The following is a 15,873-nucleotide window of genomic DNA, read 5'->3' on the forward strand; positions in this document are numbered from 1 at the left end:
ACCCTTCTCCTCCCGCGCGAGGGGGCAACCCCAGCCTCACCGGGAACATCGAGCCCAAATCAATCGGGAGTTACACTCAAAGTCTTCCCCCGTCTTTCCACTCCGTCCGATTTCGCTCTTCCTTTTTTCCTTTCCTCCACTCTTCCCGACCGGAAACGCGCCTCTTCCTCTTACAGTTCCGGCCCCCAGTCCCTTGTCTCTGGTCCGCCCTCGCGCCCTAGAGTGACGCTAAGGACCCCCTCCTCTTTTCTAGGGCCCCTCCCTCTGCACGCGGGGACACTGTTGGAGGGGTTAGGGTGGAGCCCAGGGATGGAGAGAAAAGAAACCAATCGGATTGGATAAGCAGCTGTCAAGGCAACTGGAGGCTGTAGCTGTATTGTCATAGTAACCAATGTGTGCAGGCTGAATGACCCTCCCTTGGCTTAGTGGATTCCCCGAAAAGTGCCTAGGGTTTCCCCTCGGCTTCCCTTCCATCATAAAGGCCTCCCCCAGGTTGGGAATTCGGGTAGTTCTCCTGGGCAGTGAGGTTCATTTTCTCCCCCCTTTCCCTTTCCCGCAGCGATGGGGGAGACCCCGAGGCATTCACCATGGGCTTTTCCACCCGCCTGCGGGCGGGAACCGCCTCCATAGTTTTCCTCTCGGTGACGGACGCGGGGAGGGCCGGGCCTACGAAAAAGATGCCGGGCCTGAAGGCTGGTGGGCGGCGGGCTGGAGCCGACTGGGCGAGGCGGCGGCGCTAGGCTTCGAGGCGGGCCAGGGGTTTCCCCATCACCGGGAGGGCTCTGGGAGGCGGGGTCCCGCCAGGACGGGGTCCCTGAGGGAGGAGAACGGCACACGACTGCCGAGATCCCTCTTCTGCCGACTGGGACAGCCGACTTACCCCAGCGGGTCGGCCCCTCACAGAAATCCCCGAGACCCCACCCCACAATCGCACTCGGCGACGGAGCCTCCTCGGGAGTTCCCTGCTCTGCCTTCACGAGCCATCTCCTGTCACGAGGAGGCCGGAGTTGGGGTGGGAACTCATCTTGGAAGGCTGACAAGTGGTTTTTCCAGCACTTAGGACAGGGGACACGGTGCGAAGTTCAGGGCCGCCATCCCTCTGAGAGGCACCCCTCCCCGCAGTGGGAGTCCCCGGGACTTGCTTATCAAAAGCAGACGTCCCATTTCCTTTCTCCTCTTCAAATTTCCTTCTGTCGTGTGTCTGCAGTATTTCAGAACTCATCACTATGTATCTTTTGGGTTGGAGAGGAACGCATTGGGTAAGATAGTGTCAAGAAAAACAGACACGCGCAAAGTTCCAATGAAAGGTTTCTTAGGAAATGGATTTTCATTCTTAGACCCAATCTTTTTGAATGCTTATTATGTGTATTTTATCTCAGGTTTGAGGCAAAAAAGAAAAAAAAAAATCCAGTAACGAATGGGTTCTTCATAATATGGAGTGTGAGAAGTAGCTGGGGAAGTTGTTATCCTAGTGATTTGAAAGAATTATTTAGCATTTTACAAATTATATTTTCCATTGGTATTATGGAGCTGACCCAAAGTACTTTAGGATGTGTAACGGATAAACCCCTCCAGGAATGCCCGCCTCATTTCATGGTTAAAATAAGAATTTTAAGGGGCTGTTTTCTTTTGACTCGGGATACCTGATCCTTTCATGCTGGGTGAAGAGGCACTGTCAAAATCCTATTAAAAGACTGGACCAATGTCTATGTGTATGTTTGGAGGAAATGAAAGTGCAAGCTGCTTGTAGTTAAATCCCAAGGAGAGATTATCATTAACGAAATAGAAACTGAACTATGCCCCCTTGTGCTGCAAGCGTCTACTGTGATGTGGTGTGACACGCGGTTTGATTGCAGCTGTACAATGCCCCCTATCGTCCCTCCTCCCACCGAGAGGCCGCCCACTCATGGGAAAGAGAGACACCTAGTGAAAGATTGTTCTCATCTCTGGTTTAGAATCCGACTTTTCTTTAACCTGCGAGCCCAAGGATGGAGATTATTGCTACATAGTACTGAAAATGGGTTTCCTCGGTGGCTCAGCGGTAAAGAATCTGCCTGCCAATGCAGGAGACATAAGAGACATGGCTTCAATCCGTGGGTCGGGAAGATCTCCTGGAGGAGGGAATAGCAACCCACTCTAGTATTCTTGCCCAGAGAATACCATGGACAGAGGAGCCTGGCGGTCTGCAGTCCATAGGGTCGCAGAGTCTGAAGCGACTGAGCACGTAGGCACACAGTACCTAAAATACCATAGATTTCCTTTCTGAAATTTATTGGTTAGATTTTTTTAAAGATCTTAACCAGAATAAAAAATTTTGTTATGTAAAACAACCACCCCCTTTTAGCACCTTTTATGTCTATGGCTCCTATATCCAGTCAACAGTTTATCCAGTCAAATGTTTATTACTGAACATTTATTATATTTCAGACACTGTCCAGGTTACTATGGATACCACTGTGGAAGAGACATGTTCCCTGTCTGGGAGGAACCCACCTTTTGGTAGAGATACCAGAGAATAGAGAAGGGATTTGGATGCAATATTATGAGTTCGGCAGTTAAGGTAAGAAGAAAGTGCTTTAAGTGTGCTGATGAAGTTCAGACACATAAGCCTTCTTTGTATTTTATAGCAGCTTTCCTAAGAATTTTTCAAGACTCTTCAATAGCTTTAGAGTCTCTACAAACCAGATAGAATAGTAACATTTACACTTTACAGATTATAGAACATTGATACCCATCTTGAAAGTAACTTTAAAGTCAATAGGATTCAGAAAGATTATGATCCAAGTTTATATATTGCTTAATGTACATTTTCCAATTTCATCTCTTTCTATTAGCCCCCATCAACAGGTTTGTAGAATACAAGCATCTTCCTGCAATATTATTCACCTTGTTCCCCCTGCCGGAAAAGGTTACATCGAAACTAAAAGAAATTATAGAAGACAAGCTGTTTCATTTTGTTTCATCCTACCTAATCTTAAGTTTTTCACTTTATGCCTAAGTGATTTTATGGAAAAATCATAAGCTAGCAGATCTGAGTGCATCGCAAGTCTTCCATCTCAGTCTCTGAACTTCAGTTTTTTCCTTGATTAAAGGAAACATTACCTATCACAGGCTTTCTGTAAACTTTAATGATAACTGTATGCATATATGGTGGCTCACCTAGGGTCCCACAGAGTTGGACATGACTGAAGTGACTTAGCAGTAGCAGCAGCTGATAAAGAATCCACCTGCAATGTGGGAAACCTGGGTTCAATCCCTGGGTTGGGAAGATTCTCTGGCGAAAGGAACAGCTGCCCACTCCAGTATTCTGGCCTGGAGAATTCCATGGACTGTATAGTCCATGGGGTCACAAAGAGGTGAACACAACTGAGTGACTTTCACTTTTTACTTTCATGAATATATGAGTGCCTGACATACAACACTGGCATTTGATGAATGTTAATTTTTTTGACCTGTTGCTCTTTTATCAAGCTAAAACTAGTAATATAGAACTACTGCAGCATAAAATTATTTTTTTAAAAAATAGGTTATCCAGTCTTTGTCTATAATACTCATAAATCTGACCACACACCCAAATTTATTCTCATTCAGTGCTAGAAGATAGATTTCTTTGTCCTCGACTCTGATTTCAGAAAAGAATACAGTATCAGGACATTATGAGTCAGATTCCAGAGGGTAGAAACTTTAAAAAAAAACAAAACCTTTTATCACTAAAAACAGCTTAATATAACCACACTTCTGCCCAAGTAAATAGAGTGGCCAGTTTTCAACCAGACACCAAGTACTTGCTAAGAAGCTACTCTTAACATTGCTATTGAATTTACTCAGAGCTTTGGTAACCTGATAATTAATATATAGCAAGCCTCCTCCTTTTTACTAATAATACCCATCTCACCTGTTCCATGAACCCTTAACAAGTACTAATTTATTTTGATAATTAACCTACATATTCTGATTGTTTACAAATCTTGTGTACAATAGATGCTTCATAAATGTGTTTCTATTTTGATGAGAATGATTTGTCAATTGCAGTACTCAAGGACACAATGTATAGGAGCCCTTCTCTTCAGTACCACACCTCAGACGTGGAACTAAGTGATTCAATCAAGTGAGTAATTCGTTCTCTTCAAATAGTGAGTTGGATACAAGTTGATTAAACTCACTGGCAGCCTTTCTCAAACAGTTTATTTATTCTCAAACAGTGTGAATTTATTCATTCATTTCCAAGAAGGAGTCACTGAGCCTCCAGAACAGTCAGGAAGCATTGCAGTTCAAGATTTAAGAGAAGAAACTTCTGGTTTGGGAGACAGTGAGATGACAGTGGTAGTCAGAGCTTGCTCCCTCTCCTCCACTCCCCTAATAATTCCCAAAGGAAACCTTATTAATCTTCAGGAGTTTCTCTTAACTCCCAGTAAGAAAACACTTCTGGTAAAGAACTACACCTTAAAATCCTATCTGCTGTTTTAATGGATGTAGACCATCTGGAGAAGTCAGGAAGAAATGCCCATAGGGAAGACTGAAGACTATTAAATTAAAACCTTGGCCTCTTATACTTTATGTTGTCCAAAGGCCTTTGTGTTCATGGATTTCTTTACTACTCCAAGAACTGTACTACGGAAACCAGCATGGGGTCCCTAGTCTAAAATCAATGTATTTCATGTCAAAATATGTGGTATTACGCAGAAGCTGCCTTTTTTTTTCCTTAAAACACCCAAATAAAAGGAAAACAATTTTTTCACTATTTTATAGTCACCTCTTTCCTTATATTTGGAGCATAGTCAACTATTTTTGAGCACGGAGAATATGAAACTGATACTGTCATAAATCTGCTCTTCTTCAAAACCATAGGAAACCACACGTGTGCACACATGCTCATATGCATGCACACAGTCCTCTTTTCCCTGCCTTTATTATTTTACCACTTCCATTTTCAGTTGAAGTTAAAATGTGATATAGATGAAAAGCAAAGCAGCTCACGATATGCATTTGTTACTTCAAGGCTGATTATGGATAGGTACCCAAGTACTGTTCTGCTTTGCTTAGCTATCCTAGGATGTTTTCTATTCACAGAAAAATTCTATATGTTATAAACCTAGATAGTTTGTCTCACATTTATAAAAATCCTTAATATCGTTGGATTACAAGATATGAGAGCATGTCCCAGAAGAAGTTAGTGAATTAATATATATTTTAGTCTATATTTTAGCCATGTTAATCTTTAAAGTTTTTATTTTAAATTCTTGGCTTGAATTTTCCATTGGCTTTCCATTGCTCTTAGAATAAAGTCCCCAGTCCTTATGATGACCTACATGATCTGGTCCTTGCCTGCCTTTTCTCTAACATTTCCTGAAGTCAGCACTTTACCCACAGTGACCTTCCTTTAGGTCCTTAAATAAGTGGTATTCTTTTCTACTCAGAGCCTTTACACCAGCTGTTTCCTTATTTATATAACTTTGCTCCCTTCTTGTGCTTCAGGCCTAAACTAGAACATCTTTGGAAAAGTCTTCTCTGCCCTACACCCCATCAAGCTAGGCTAGCTACACCTACTACATACTCCCATAGCACCCTGCCCATCTTCTTCATGGCATTTGTCATATTTGTAATTCTTTATTCAATGTCTGTTGCCTCCAGTTGGCTATAAACTCTGTAAGTGCAGACACTACCTGTTTTTTGCTTACTGCTGTTTATCACTCCCCCAGCAGGTTGCCTGATACAAGGATGCTCATAAATGTTTGTAGAATCAATCAATCTTGGGAAAATTTTGAAGTTTGGACCCTGACTTTTCATATAAATGATTAAAATTCCTGGCCACCTTTCTATGGAATACCGAAGTCTAAGCAATAAGAGAGGCATTACTAAGCAATAAGAGAAGAAATTTTCTGGGCCTTCAGCCTGTCTGAGAAATTGAAACTATTATATGTAATTTACTTCGTCAGTAAAGAGCACACTTATAAAATTATGGATAGCTCATCTTTGAAAGGAGTGATGCTAAAGCTGAAACTCCAGTACTCTGGCCACCTCATGCGAAGAGTTGACTCATTGGAAAAGACTCTGATGCTGGGAGGGATTGGGGGCAGGAGGAGAAGGGGACGACAGAGGATGAGATGGCTGGATGGCATCACCGACTCGATGGACGTGAGTTTGAGTAAACTCCAGGAGTTGGTGATGGACAGGGAGGCCTGGCGTGCTGCAATTCATGGGGTTGCAAAGAGTCAGACATGACTGAGTGACTGAACTAAACTGACTGAACTCATCAATTATCTAACAGCAAAGTCTCATACTTCAATGTAGGAAAAAGGTCTTCAGTGTCCAAATTACTTTTAACTTTTATATTTTCTACTTTGGGCATAGGGGAACCAGTTAATCCTCTTTTTGTGTGGCAAAAGAAAAGCACACTTCTGGGGAAAGAAGGCAAGAGAAAAGACAGTCAATCAGCTAGGTTGGAAATAGGATAGAAAAATTAGATTTAAAAAATCAGAAAATTGTCACAGTGTAGAACAGAAAACTCAGTGGTCTTTGTATTGCTCACTGGAAAGATGTTTAAAAATTCTGGCATTATTATTGTTATTTTTTTTTTTCTCCTGTAAAAAAGGCAATGGCACCCCACTCCAATACTCTTGCCTGGAAAATCCCATGGACGGAGGAGCCTGGTAGGCTGCAGTCCATGGGGTGGCTAAGAGTCGGACACGACTGAGCGACTTCACTTTCACTTTTCACTTCCATGCATTGGAGAAGGAAATGGCAACCCACTCCAGTGTTCTTGCCTGGAGAATCCCAGGGACGGGGGAGCCTAGTGGGCTGCCATCTGGTGGGTCGCACAGAGTTGGACACGACTGAAGCGACTTAGCAGCAGCAGCTGCAGGATAGGGCTAAATAAATTTAATGTATGTTTCCTAAGGAGAGGGTCATATGCAGTTTCAAAGTAAATGAGATATTTATATTTAAGTTATATTTCTAGAGGCAGGCATGTTATCTAAGTTCATGGTGTCTCAGTGGTCAAGAATGTGCCTACAGTGCAGGAGATGCAGGTTTGATCCCTGGGTCAAGGAGATCCCTGGAGAAGGAAATGGCAACCCACTCTGGTATTCTTGCCACAAAAATCCCATGGACAGAGAAGCCTGTGGGCCGCAGTCCACAGGGTCGCAGAAGTGTTGGAAACACTTAGTGACTAAACACCTAGCGACCTACCAACTAGATACCGTGCCCGGCAGCTGCAGGCACTTGGTAGGCGCTCAACAGGTGGTGCTGCTCTTGTTACACATATAAGGTGAATCAGAGCTTCACACAGTCAACTTCACATTCTAAATAATGTAGATTTAAAAAAATAATGTAAAATTGCATTTGGGGAGAGAGAGGTACACAGCACGCTGCCTTAAAACTCTATGACCAGTTGTATCACTTGACCAAGTATAAAGTGCCAAGAGAGAAAACAGCTTTCGTCTACCTACAGAGGATATCTCAGTTCACTAGGAGTTTTATATCTGAATGAGATGAGGTCCAAGATCTGTCAACACTGAAGACGATAAGGAGGCTTAGAAGGAGCAAAACCACCTGCTTGTGCTTTCCCTGCCCTCTTTCAAACTGACATTTCTAGAAGGCTCTCTGGCTCACTCTCCCATTATCTTGCTGTCTCTCAACCAGTGGCTGTGAGCTTTCCTTTATGGTATCCAAAGTGATCCGACCCTTTGTCCAAGAAGTTATTCGAGGGTTTAGTTCTTGAAAAATAACCCTGTGGTAAACCTATAAGGCATGCCAACTCTTGGAATACCAACACTTCCAAAATGTAGGCAGCAGTGGCCTAGATGTTACGGAAGGTAATCAGCTTGTAGAAAGTGAAGTTGAAGTCCTTTTTCTGTAAGTATTTGTTGGACAGCTAAATTGTAGCATTAAAGTGCAATAGGAATTTTAGGTAAAGATGTTAGAGACCATAGGGAGTGTTCAACTGATGATGCATTCCTATCTTTCTCTGCTCTTTAAAGACAAATCTAAACCAATCCTTTACTTCTCAGAGCCTTAATCTGGGTGTATTTAATGCTAAGGAGAAAGCTTAATGAGTTATGGATCCTCTAGAATTTTAGTGTTTAATTATTTATTCAGTTTTTTCATTCACTCAATCCTCAAAAACATATTGAGAATTTTCTGTGTGTTGGGTCATATGCTAGTCACTGGGGTACAAATGTGAACAATACGGTCTTGCTCTCAAGTGTTTAAAGCTTAGAGGAGAATTATGGGGCAGTTGTAGTATAGAGTGATAAAACTTTTAGAGGTCTTTGAAACCATTTCATCTTGAGATCAGGTGCAGACAGACATGCAATCAGATGGTCCTTAAGTGTTCCAGTCAGCTTCAAAGTCTTTCAGAATGAGGTTTTGCAGAGTTAACTTTTTCAAATTCTATTTCCCAGAAGGAAAAGGAATATTTACAATTCAGCTACCAGAAGAGTGATGGCAAACCACAGCTAAAAGTATTCTAGACTAAAATATGGCTGAAGGGTGCAAACTTTGTAGTTCTATGTCACAGTTATATTTAGGTTAATAGAGCTTATACAAGTTGTATACTATAGTAGATGTAAAGTCTAACTATGACATATACTTGCACAGAAAATGGCCAAAAACACAATACTAAGAGCAGTTATTTCTGTGAGGCAAATTATTTATGGGAGGCTTTTATTGATCTCCCACCAACCAAAAAGTAAAGTAGATTTTATTGTTGTGGTGGTTGCTATTGTTGCTAGGAGTTTCATTGTTTGTCATTGTTTTTAAAGACTGTCTGGACTATCTGCCAAGTTACGGAAACCTAAGGGTAAGGGGGAAACTGAATAGGAGATAGATTAAAAATAAATTTAATAGCTTTTTGCATACTGGTGATTAAAAAAAAAATGGCCTTATTAGAGGCCATTCCCTAGGACATGTCCTAAGGCTCACTGTAACACAATATCAGGTACTGATACTTTTGAACAAAAGTTGATCCGGGTGATCATCTTTGAATACATCATTGCTGACTTTCTGTGGCAATTCTGGATCTACTGGGAACCATCACAGCCTGAGAAGGATGAAATGCCCTAGAAGGGATTCACAAAGGATCATTTTATATAATAAAAGTCTAACATTAAACCTTTACTGAACCTTTTTGCCTTCTCTTCTCTTTAGAATTCTCTTCTCATCCCTCAACTTTAGGTCATACCTGACCCCTCCCAGTTGTATAACAACCTGCATTTCCTCATTTCTCTGGAATGTGACCAGTCAGGAAACTCAACAGTTGCTTTGCTCTTTTTTTTTCCTAGTGAGAAAGAGAAAGATAGGGAGGAAAACTGAGTAGAGAAAGAAGCAAGAGCACGGAAAGAGAAAAGGGAAATTATAAAGTCTAGAGGAAGCGAGAGAAGAGATGGATGAGCAAAGAACCACATTACCTGGTAGTAGTAATAGTTGTTAGACACTTACCTATTAGAATCTACTTTCTGTGAAACTCTAAGAAATGACTAGATCCCCAGTCCAAATTAAAAACAAGAAAGGAACTTGTCAACCTCTGAAATATACTTTCAGACCCAGTGATCTCTATCTGCTGAATGGGACATCTCTGATTCTTGCTGTCTGACAAGTTCAAGATGTTTTCCATTTAATGATCCTTTTTGAGGCTGGTACAGACCATGGGAAACTTTATATTGCCATTTTAAAAGTTGATATTCCCCAAAACAAAATATATCATTTGAATTTGGCCTGCAGATACAATGTAGAGTATTACCCTTCTCTTACCTCTTATGCATGTGGTGGTGAAAGCACCCTATAAGTACAGAGTAGTGCAGTCGAAACAGTTGTTAAAACTACTAGACACTCTGCTGAAAATCCTCTTTTTCCCCTCAGGTGTTTTTAAGATGACTTGGAACCTTCTAATTAAATCTGACACTCTCTTTTAAAGTTTTCATTCTTTTAAGCTTTCTGTTCTACTGGGTAGTACTAATCATGTTTCCTTTACCCAAACTATTTTTACTTTGAATCCAATGACACTTTAATTTTTTTTTTTTAATTTTAGTACCTTAACCTCATCTTTAATTCATTATACTGTTATGGTTCTAGTGATACATAATAAACACTTGGCTATAAATAATCCATAAATGGAAACATAATGACAGGACTTGGTCACTTCTTGGATGTGAGCACTGGAGAGGAAGAAATCCAGGAGACTCCAGGTTTCTGCTTGAGAAACTAGATGAAAATAGAAATCATAAGAGAAGAAATAGTTTGGAGTGATGTATGGATGTGAAGGTAATGAAGTTTTGTGGACATGTTGAACTGGAGTGGTCTGGAGTTGAGAGATCTTGTGATCTGGAGAACTTGAAAGAAATCTGACTAGAGTTGTAAATTTGGGAGTCATCAATATGTAGATGTAACTGAAGATACTTGAGTGGTTTCAGAAAGCTTGTCTATAAAGTAAGAGAGCTAGGAGAGGTTTTGTCTTACAGAGAGGTGAGAGCCTTCAGCAGAAAGGATCCAGGATAGAAAAATAAGAGATAAAAGAGAGGCTGAGGAGATAGGAAATGCGGCCTCTGAAGAAATGGGAAGAGAGACTTTCAGGACACAAAGGCAGAGATGGAAATCTTTTTTCTGATAGAATAATAATGAGATGGTAAATTATGGAGTTTCTCCCCCCAGCCCCAATATTTTCTTTTGTCCCTTGCCCTCTAGGATTTTAAAACTTCAGGTTATAAAATCACATAGATTCTGAAGAATCAGGACAAAAACTGATGATTTAAGGGCAAGGCTTTCAGCATCAGAATATATTAAAAGTCCTTCAAATTGATATATACAGAAAATCAGAGAGGAGAGCAAGAAACAAACGGACTTTGTACTCTGCCTCCCTTCATCCCAAGTCAGAATCCCGAGGAGACTTACAGAGATTCTGAATAGGTTTTTGACATTTGAGAACAGAGGAAACCTCAATCCCCATTACTGAGTAAAAGCCAAAGAGGTAGCAAGACCACAGAATTCCTCACATCCAGAAAGGCAGAGGAAAATAGTCAAAATGGTATTGTGAGCGATGCTTTGAATGTCCACATCTTCTCCAAGAACTCCAGTCACAAAAACATTTTCTTTTTTAAATTAAAAAATGTCTCTGGGTTCAGTCACAAGAGAATCATCTCTGGGTATCAGAAGTGAAAAAGCAGCACCACTAGTTTAGTGAACCTAGAGCTGTGGGCCTGATGGTCTTCTAGGTCTGGAAGCAAGTAGAAGTTGGCTAGGAGTTTGAATTCCTCAGAGTAGTGGGGATCAACAGCATCCTGTATAGGGTATGGCACCTTAGTCAGGCTCACTGTGAAACTGGGATTTGGGAAAACCTTCCAAATGGTTTCCACCCTGACCTAGAGTTTTAAAAAATGAACAAAGCAAGCCCCGGCTTGTTTGCAGTGGTGAAAGGAAGAAGAGAAACCAGGGCACCCCGTCTGCTTGCTTTCCTGCCTGACAGACAGATCTGCTGTCTTCTCCAATATCCCTGAGGGTCAGGAGGTCTGAGATACCTAGTTCTGGACAAAGGGGTTTCCAGATCTACCTGGAGGCTACACTGAAGTGTGTGCATGCTTCGCCGTGTCCAACTCTTTGCAACCCCATGGACCACAGCCCGCCAGGTTCCTCTGTCCATGGGATTCTTCAGGCAAGAATACTAGAGTAGGTTGTCATTCCCTTCTCCAGGGGATCTTCCCCACCCAGGGATTGAACCCAGGTCTCCTGCATTATAGGCAGATTCTTTACCATCTGCTTTAATTTCAAGAACTTTAGAAAGTTCTCAGTGTATATTGTCTCTCCAAATATGACCTCCACCATACTGTTTATCCTCTTCCTAAAACTACTGATTAGATGCATGCTTCATGTATTCTGTGTGTTGCTGTGATACAAACCTTTCCACAACACAGTGGCATAAAACAATCTCCAAGATTCTGTGTGATAGGAATTTGGATAGGTACTTCAGGGATAGCTAGACTCTGCTTCATGATGCTCAGGGTGTCAGATGAGAAGACGTGACCAGCTGGTGATCATTTGAATAGCTGGGTTTTTTTGGTTCACGTGTCTAGGCTACAGTGAGCAAGGCAGAACTCTACTTGAACTGTAAGGTGGATGCCTACACATGACTTCTCTGTGAGGTTTGAATTTCCTCACAATGTAGTATGATTTCGTCATGGTAATCATACTGTTTAATGGCAACTCAGAGCTCCAATAGTGACTGTTCCAGAAATGAGGCAAAAGCTATATAGACTTTCATTATCTAGGCTCAGAAATCACATACTATCCCTTCGACCATACTTGGGCTTCCCAGGTGACTCAGACGGTAAAGAACCTGCCTGCAATGCAGGAGATGCAAGAGATATGGGTTCGATCCCTGGGTTGGGAAGATCCCCTGGAGGAGAGCATGGCAACCCACTCCAGTATTCTTGCCTGGAGAATCCCCATGGTCAGAGGAGCCTGGCAGGCTACAGTCTGGGACTGCAAAGAGTCAGACAACGAATGAGCCACTAAGCACACAATAAACCTGCCCAGACGGGAGGAATACAGGGGCTACACCCACCTCTGAATAGAAGGCATATCAAAGAATTTGTGGCTGCGATTTTAAGCTACCACAATACAGTTCAAAATAGATTTGTATTCTGCATGAATTCCTTAATCTTCCAATTCAGTAATTCTTCCTTAATTAACTGGATGAGAGTAATCCCTTTACAATGTGTGTGTGTATTAGATCATCACAATGTACACTTTAAATGTCTTATGATTTTGTCAATTAAAGCTCTAACAAAACTAAAAAAATTCGTTCTCTGTGATGAGTTTAGAGTTTATCTCATTGAATATTTTTTTAATCAAATGTTTGTTTCTCTGTTTAGCTATTTTTCATGTTCATCTTTACTTAATTCACATCTTCTGTGTTTGTCTCTTAAGCTTTGGGTTTTTTTTAGATTTTTTTTTTAATTTCTTTGAATGTATTTATTGTAAAGTCAGTTTAAGACTACTTGCCAATATGGACTTCTTTTCCGGTGGGAATGGATCATCTTCAGGGAACAGAGATTTAAACAATATTTTTTAAAGTATAGTTGATTTACAATGTTGTGTTAGTTTCAGGTGTACAGCAAAATTATTGGTTTTTTTTTCAGATTTTTTTCCATTATAGGTTGTTACAAGATTTTGAATGCTCTACAGTAATGACCTTGTTGTATATCTATTTTATATATAGTAGCGTGTATCTGTTAATGCCAAACTCTTGATTTACTCCTCCTCCCCTTTCTCCTTTGGTAACCATAAGTTTGTTTTCTATGTCTGTGAGTCTATTTCTGTTTTGTAAATAAGTTCATTTGTATCATTTTTTAAGATTTCACATATAAGTGATATATATTTGTCTTTCTCTGTATGACTTATTTTACTTAGTGTGATAATCTCTAGGTAAATTCATGTTTCTGCAAATGGTAATACTTCATTCTTTTTATGGCTGAGTACTATTCTTTTGTATATGTACACCGTATTCTTTATCCATTCATCTGTTGATACAGATGTTGAGGTTTCTTCTGTGTCTTGGCTGTTGTAAATAGCGCTGTGAACATTGGGATGCATGTCTTGCCGAATTAGAGTTTTTGTCTTTTCTGGATATATGCCCAGGAGTGGATCATATAATAAGTATATTTTTAGTTTTTTAAGGAAACTCCACACTGTTTTCCATAGTAGCTGTACCTGTTTAACATTCCCACTAATGGTATAGGAGGGTTCACTTTTCTCCATACCCTCTCCAGCATTTTTTATTTGTAAAATTTTTGACGATGGCCATTCTGACCAGTGCTGGGTGATACCTCATTGTAGTTTTGATTGGCACTTCTCTCTCATTTTTTATTTGCATTAGTGATATTGAACATCTTTTAATGTGCTCGTAGTTACTCCTTGAAAGGAAAGTTATGACCAACCTAGATAGCATATTCAAAAGCAGAGACATTACTTTGTCAACAAAGGTCCGTCTAGTCAAGGCTATGGTTTTTCCAGTAGTCATGTATGGATGTGAGAGTTGGACTGTGAAGAAAGCTGAGTGCCGAAGAACTGATGCTTTTGAACTGTGGTGTTGGAGAAGACTCTTGAGAGTCCCTTGGACTGCAAGGATATCCAACCAGTCCATCCTAAAGGAAATCAGTCCTGGGTGTTTATTAGAAGGACTGATGCTAAAGCTGAAACTCCAATACTTTGGCCACCTCATGCGAAGAGTTGACTCATTGGAAAAGACCCTGATGCTGGGAGGGATTAGGGGCAGGAGGAGAAGGGGATGACAGAGGATGAAATGGCTGGATGGCATCACTGACTCGATGGACATGAGTTTGAGTAGACTCCGGGAGTTGGTGATGGACAGGGAGGCCTGACGTGCTGCGATTCATGGGGTCGTAAAGAGTCGGACACGACTGAGCAACTGAACTGAACTGAACGGAGGCCATCTGTATGTCTATGGAAAATAATATTATATACCTATGTATATAAAAACCCTCCACCTAACAAATAGAGAATTCATGCTCTTCTCAAACACACATAAAACATTTTAAAAATTTGACCAGGCTAGATATTTTAATGAATTACTGTAGTATAGACCACATTCTCTGATCAGAATTTAGTTAAATTAGAAATTCTCATATGTTTGAATACTTAAAAACACATTCCTGAATAACTCATGATTTAAATAAAATTTACACACCATTTAGAGAAGAGTAACAAAGAAAATGGGCTTTCCTGGTGGCTCAGTGGTAAAGAGTCTGCCTGCAGTGCAGGAGACAGAGGAGATGTGGGTTCAGTCCCTAGGTTAGGAAGATCCCCTGGAGGAGGAAATGGCAACCCACTCCAGTATTCTTGCCTGGAAAATCCCATGGACAATTCAGCCTGATGGGCTACAGTCCATAAGGTCGCAAAGAGTCAGATGCAGCTGAGTGACTGAGCACAACACAGCAGCAAAGAAAAACACATGATAAAACTTGGCTAATGCAACACCTTGAGAACTACTGGTTTAAATTAACCTGACTTGGGGGGTGGGAGTGAGGCTCAGGAGGGAAGGGATATGTGTATACATATGGTTGGTTCATTTTGTTGAACAGCAGAAACTAACATAACATTGAAAAACAATTATATTCCAATAATATTTTTACAGACGAAGTCAATAAAACAGATAATATTATAAAATCAAGTCTAAAAAATAAAAAATACTTGTGTAATGCAGGTAAATTGAAGGAAATTTATGGCATTAAATGCACTTATTAAAAATTATTTCAAACGAATGAGCTAAGCATCCACTTCAATAACCTGGGAAGTGAATAGAGTCAGCCTCCCCAAAATACAACTGATCAATGAATCCAAACCTGATTCTTTGAGAAGACCAATAAAATATATTTCTAGCAAGCTACACTGAAGAGAAGATAGGATAAATAAACAATATTATTTTTTCAAATAGAATTTTTTGAATAAGAAATTCAAAAGGGGACATAATTAGAGATTTAGTAGAGATTAAGAGTATCAGTAATGCTCAAAATTCTCCAAGCCAGGCTTCAGCAATATGTGAATCATGAACTTCCTGATGTTTAAGCTGGTTTTAGAAAAGGCAGAGGAACCAGAGATCAAGTTTCCAACATCTGCTGGATCATGGAAAAAGCAAGAGAGTTCCAGAAAAACATCTATTTCTGCTTTATTGACTATGCCAAAGCCTTTGACTGTGTGGATCACAATAAACTGTGGAAAATTCTGAAAGAGATGGGAATACCAGACCACCTGATCTGCCTCTTGAGAAATTTGTATGCAGGTCAGGAAGCAACAGTTAGAACTGGACATGGAACAACAGACTGGTTTCAAATAGGAAAAGGAGTACGTCAAGGCTGTATATTG

At 40.6% G+C, this 15,873-nt stretch overlaps 1 protein-coding gene across 2 annotated transcripts in view; it reads left to right on the top strand.

Moving 5' to 3' along the window:
* NMNAT2 (nicotinamide nucleotide adenylyltransferase 2) overlaps positions 1–15,873 on the top strand; it is a 218,577-nt gene that overhangs the window by 509 nt on the left and 202,195 nt on the right. The window contains exons 2-3 of one of the 2 annotated variants that reach the window (XM_010853100.1): positions 2,428–2,560; positions 4,033–4,108. In XM_010853100.1, coding sequence (XP_010851402.1) covers positions 4,047–4,108 — 62 coding nt within the window. In that variant the 5' untranslated portion in view covers positions 2,428–2,560; positions 4,033–4,046. The remainder of the gene's footprint in view (positions 1–2,427; positions 2,561–4,032; positions 4,109–15,873) is intronic. The other variant, XM_010853101.1, reaches the window with a different exon arrangement.

The sequence above is a fragment of the Bison bison genome, unplaced genomic scaffold (genome assembly GCF_000754665.1).
Source record: "Bison bison bison isolate TAMUID 2011002044 unplaced genomic scaffold, Bison_UMD1.0 scf7180017864322, whole genome shotgun sequence".
NCBI lineage: Eukaryota > Metazoa > Chordata > Mammalia > Artiodactyla > Bovidae > Bison > Bison bison.